Source organism: Trichophyton verrucosum, assembly GCF_000151505.1.
Source record: "Trichophyton verrucosum HKI 0517 chromosome Unknown contig00459_1.f1.exp, whole genome shotgun sequence".
Lineage (NCBI taxonomy): Eukaryota > Fungi > Ascomycota > Eurotiomycetes > Onygenales > Arthrodermataceae > Trichophyton > Trichophyton verrucosum.
The window spans coordinates 1-5,449 of NW_003315317.1; the positions used below are offsets into that span (position 1 = coordinate 1).

At 52.3% G+C, this 5,449-nt stretch overlaps 3 protein-coding genes across 3 annotated transcripts; 2 read left to right on the plus strand and 1 right to left on the minus strand.

Annotated features, from left to right (window-relative positions):
* Positions 1-672: 672 nt before the first annotated feature.
* On the plus strand, positions 673-1,383 carry TRV_05746 (uncharacterized protein; the record flags this gene model as incomplete). The annotated part of the gene is made up of 1 exon (XM_003020137.1): positions 673-1,383. A coding segment is annotated over one exon (711 nt), but the record flags the coding sequence as incomplete, so codon positions are not given.
* An 892-nt stretch (positions 1,384-2,275) lies between these two features.
* Positions 2,276-4,054, minus strand: TRV_05747 (DnaJ domain protein; the record flags this gene model as incomplete). The annotated part of the gene is made up of 1 exon (XM_003020138.1): positions 2,276-4,054. The coding sequence occupies one exon, from the start codon at positions 4,052-4,054 to the stop codon at positions 2,276-2,278; it is 1,779 nt and encodes a 592-aa protein (XP_003020184.1).
* An 856-nt stretch (positions 4,055-4,910) lies between these two features.
* On the plus strand, positions 4,911-5,087 carry TRV_05748 (uncharacterized protein; the record flags this gene model as incomplete). The annotated part of the gene is made up of 1 exon (XM_003020139.1): positions 4,911-5,087. The coding sequence occupies one exon, from the start codon at positions 4,911-4,913 to the stop codon at positions 5,085-5,087; it is 177 nt and encodes a 58-aa protein (XP_003020185.1).
* Positions 5,088-5,449: the final 362 nt, after the last annotated feature.

Genomic DNA, 5,449 nt, shown 5'->3' on the forward strand with positions numbered 1-5,449 from the left:
AAAAAAAAAAAAAATAAAAATAATAATAATAATAATAATAATAATAATAATAATATCTACCTGGCTCTGCAGTTTTTGGTCCTGGTTTCGAACGTTGTATTCTGACAAACTCGCGGGCTTTTGTGCTATTAGTTATAAGAATAACTAGTTGCCCAAGATGAGCTTCAATGCCCCAGCAACAAAGTAAATCGTCTAATTTGCTCGCCAATTCTCGCCCTATTATCGCTCACTTTACCTGCATCTCCCAGAAGCTACTCCCGATATTGAACAACACCCAGTGGCCGACACTGAAAAGTACTGGAGCTGCGCACAGGAGTGTCTTGACAGGGCCCTTTGTCGGTGGAGTTCCCCTGAGAAGCGGTGGTTCGACAAATGAGCCAAAAACAACCTATATGACTCGACAGGAACTCCGAGCGACGGCAAGGGTATTAGGCAGTTCCTGGGTTCATAGCGCCCGCCTCTTGCCCGGGGACAGAATTGCAAATCTTATGACATTCGGTGGCATGTATGGTGGATATTGGAACGCGATTGCTACGCTGGAGGAAACACCGATTCCTATCGTTCACCTGCCAATCACGGGTGCCCAGCCACACGAATTCATGGTAGCAGAGATTCAACGGTTCCAAGCAACGGTTATAGTTGGGCCCCTGTTCACTCTGACACGCCTGACAGATTACCTCGCTGGAAGGGGCTTGGTCTTGGAAAATATTCGGCAGCTTTACCGGCGAAACCCTCTTTGAGGATATAGCGTGTGCACCATCATATGCAAGCGTTGATGCGGGCCAGCTTGGGGTCCTCGTTTGCTCACCGTCGGCTGAAGAGGATGCTATACACCCAGTATACAAGGTTGGGTATCCCGCAGTCATTCTTGAAATCCTGGCAGACGATGGAACTGCTATCAAGGAGGCCGGGGTTCGGGGCAATGTGGTTGTCACGCAACTAATCAGACGTCTTCAGCCAATCATCCGCTATCCTGTTGGGGATGTCGCGGAGTGGGTTGACTACGATGCTCAGACGCCGAAGCACCGTGGAAGAGCCTCTATCGCTGTTAAAATCGCAACAACATTTCTTGATCTGCCATTGATGAAAACGACCGTTGCAAGGGAAATCAAGGAGAGCGTCACGGGGCGGTTTCAATGCATTGTTCGCCGCGAGAATTCTCTGTATGTGCTGGCTTTTCGACTTGCAATCACAAAGCCAGAAAATGCCGATCAACTTCGTGACAATATTGATAAAGCCCTTGGGGAAGCGTCACCAAAATGGAAGAGAGACCAGGAAGGGGGAGCTATTGCTCCATTGCGCCTGGAGTGGGTCAATATTGGCGAATTGATATATCATGAAAAGAGTGGAAAGCTCAAGGAAATCGTCGAGGAAAGATATTGAACATTACTATTTATTATTTAGTCGTCAGTCTGTTAATGTATGTCGGTTGCTATTAACGACTCCTTTTGCCCGCAGGATAGCGTGTACCTTAACCGCCGAGAATCCAGGCACTCAATGCATCTCGCACCTGTTCAGCTTGGAAGAGCTGGGACGGCCAGGCATTGTAAAGACGCTGGCAGAGACACTTGAACAAATTCTTGATGCTAAAGCACTGGAACAAGATTATTATATGATATGAGCTTTATTGCATCCCTCCGTTCCATTCCAGTATGAGCTCCCCTTGATAATACTAAATAAATAACACAGCAAGAGACATAGATATTCGCCCCCTCCGCACCGACCGTTCATATCCGATGAACATGATAAATGATGATGTGATGAATTCCTGGAACCCAAACGAGACAAAACGGAGAATAAATAAGCACAAAAATGGTAGTGTACGGTATATGTATAGTATATGGGGAGGTGGAAAATAAATTCGTATATAAAATCATGAGGGGAGGGAAGAAAGATAGGGGCAAGTAAAACAGAAGCAGATTGCAGTAAAAATAAATAAGAAAAAATAATAAAAAAAAAAAAAAAGTACATAAGGTCATGAAGGGTATGGGTTAGTTAAAATATTGTGTATGGGGTAGAATGTTATGACTTCGGGAGAAGACATGACATGGCATATTTGAATGTTAGTCGTAGCCTATTGTCTGTTGTTGTCTCCAGCAACAGGGAGGGGGCACGTATATGTTGGCAAGAAAGAAAGGGGTCATGTCGAACAAGCAAGCTGCAGGCAACAAGACACCGGGAAGCAGAGAACCGTGAAACTCCAGAGTGGGGGAAAATAAAGTAACGCAAGAAATATTAACAAATATGTATGAATATAGGCTGTTTGAGCTGATGATCAGGAGACGGCAGAGGCTTTCCTGAAGAAGGCTGGTTTCTTTGGAGGCCCGCCAAAGGAAATGTCTTCTGTCCCAATGCGCGGTGAGTATCTCACCTGGCCGGGAAAGACATGGTAGTAGCTTGGTTTCAGTTCTTGGAACATGTCGGAGGACCGACTTGATCTGGGAGGCGCAGAAGTTGGTTGGATTGTGACAGGGTCTCGATGTAAGGGAGACGTGCTTTGGGTGCGGCGGTGGCTGGAGCTACTACTGCTAGTGCTGCCGCTGCCGCCGGTTGTTGGCGTGATGATCTTGGGCTGGCGGGTGTTGGGGCGAACGAAATCGCCAGAGGGGACAATGGGAGGGCTACTGGCTGGACTGCTGTAGCCGGAGTCGAAGAGAGTGCCTTTCTTCTTGACTGATCTGGGAACAATTGGTTCAACGTGGCTGGTATCAAAGGCAGCTGGCACTGTACCAGCTCGACGGAGGGGGGGAGGTGCGCGAGAGGATGTGGAGGAAGACTTTGAGTGTGAGCCGCGGGTTGGGATGCTGTATGAGGTGTGGAAGCGAGGAGGGGCGTCGAAGACATGATCTCTATCTCTGTCGCGTTCTCTTTCCCGCTCTCTTTCTCGTTCTCTATCCCGATCTCTCTCCCGCTCTCGTTCTCTGTCCCGTTCACGTTCACGTTCTCGTTCTCGTTCCCGCTCTGGCATGCGAGGTCTGGCAGAGGAGCGACGAGCAGTGTCCTTTTCTCGGCGGGATCCCAGCGGAGTGACGTATACGACATTTGGCTTGCCTTCTGCGGCCTTTTGCATTCCAGCTTTTGATCTCATGTATTCGCAAGCGCCCTCGATGTCGGCAGCCATCTTGGGGCTTTCCCAGCTCGACGGGTAGCTTGCACTGTGGTATCTAGCTTTCTCAGTTGGCCGTACGTGTTCTCTGAATGGACGAGTGTACTCATGTTCGCTGTACTCGGACTCAGATCCAGACTCGGAGGAGGACTCATCTGTATAGTCTTCGACAGTGGCAGCGTAGGCCGTTCGGCTGTGCTTTTCCGACGTATCTCGACGACGCTCCTTGTCACGGTATTTGGCGTTGCTGGCCCGGCTGCTTCTAGTCGACTCGCGAGCCTCCTTGGCCCTCTCCTTTGCGTATCGAGCGGCTTCACGTCTGGCGTACTCTTTGCTACTACTGCTACCGCTGGTCTTTCTCTCGTAGGGGTCTCTGTCTCTGGTTCTAGAATGGTGATGTCTTCTGTCGTACCCAGAGTGTTTTCTCGAGCTTGAGCGGTATTCTTCGTAAGGAGAGTCGTCATCTGAGTAGCGAGACGGCCTGGGATTCCGGTCTACTGAGACTGGAGAGGGGTCTCGAGGAGCTCGACGAGACTTTGAAGAGGTAGGAGGGGGCGGCGGCGGCGGCGGTCGTGATTCATATTTTGGTGATTCGTATTTTGATGATGTCGAGTATCCTCTGGGCGTGATGTCTTCAAAGACGCAGTTCTCTCTTGACTTTGTCGATCCGGGCGGACCTCTAGCCGCCGCCATTCTCTCCCTGGCAGCGGCGGCAGCCCGTTTCGCCTGGTCATACTTCGCACGCTTGTTCTCATCGGATATGAGCTCGTAGGCCTCCTGTATCTTCTGGAACTCGGCGGTGCCCTTTTCGCGGAGGGCCTCATCCTGGATCTTGTCCGGATGGAACTTGAGGGCGAGCTTCTTGTACGCCGTCCGGATCTGGGCAGTCTGAGCAGTCGATGGTATCCCAAGGACTTCGTATGGGTCATTAGCAGGCAGATCGATCATCTTGGGTTGCTGTGTTATGGGTTGTGTTGGGTGTTTGGATGTTGTCTCCCAGAAGTCTGGTTTGAGGGTCGTCGGGACGGGAAGTATAACTCTATGGCCGTCCACCGCCTAAGTGCGTGCGTGCCTGAGACGGAACGATGCCAGCAGCGAGCGAGCGAGATACACACGACGGGCGAGGGCGGACAGCAGTGAATGGCAGGCGTGTCATCTATCGGGGGAATGATGGATGCCCGTCCTGGAGGTATAAAAGGAGTGTCGAGGCCGGGTTCGGTTGTGCGGTGCGGACGAGGGAGCGACAGGGAAACGGAGATAGCAGCAGCCAAAGCCACCGCTGATGAAGACGAAGGACGGCGACGACGACGACGACGACGACGACGACGACGATGAAAAACTCCGGATGCTTGCCACCTCGACAGCCGGGGATGCTGTGGCACTGGGAGGTGACGCTGACTTGCTGGTCTGCAGCGTGTTATGTCCGCAGAGCGAGAAGATGCGAGAGCGAGCGACGGAGGAGACAACGGCCTTATTAGTAACTTAACCAAGGCACCGCCAGCAGCAGCGAGAATAATGATAAGTAAGAATAAGTAATAAGAAGAATAATATCAGCGCAGCGCCACGCCGTCGCAGCAGCAGCCAGGGCGAGCCTTCGGGGCCGCTGAGTATCTTTATGTAAGGCTAAGGCGGGTGGCCAACACAGCAGCAACCTAGGGGGGGTGGATGGGTGAGCCACAGGCCCTGGCTCCGTCCCTGTTTCTTTGCTTTTCCTCGAGGATCCTGGCTGTCTGTCTCGGTGACGGCAGCGACAGTGGGCGTGGTAGAGCAGTAAGTCGCAAGTAAGTAGTAAGTATACTAGTTGATGGCCGTGATGGCAGAAGTTGATGCTGATGCGGATGCGGATGAAACAGCAGCGACTCCTCTCGGGGCTTCAGACGGCGGCGATGCAGGCCCGACCAGTGGACCAGAGCGAAAAGCAGCGGTGTGGAGAGCAGCAGAAGCAGCAGCAGAAGCAGTCCGAGCAGTCCAAGCAGTCTAAATATATACGCTCTGGCTAGATATGCAGCAGCAGATGGGAAAAGCAGGGCGACGGGTCAACCAAGCAACGCGCCCCAAGCCGCCAGTTCTGCGGCAGACAGCATCGACTACTCGACGGACAGACAGGCAGCGACTGCGACGGCTTCTGTCTCATGAAGAGCGCAGGCGGATGCCCTTATTTACCGCCCTGGCAGCGACAAGCGCCGACGCTACAGACCAGCTCGCTGTGACGGCGCTGTGATGGAGGGCAGCAGGGAGGGCAGCCCGGCGCTTCGAGGGCTGATTCGACTGGCCTTCCACCCTCCCTCAGCAGCCTTCTTGCTGGGGCCCGATCTCTCTGCCCTTCGTCTCTGTTCTACTTGC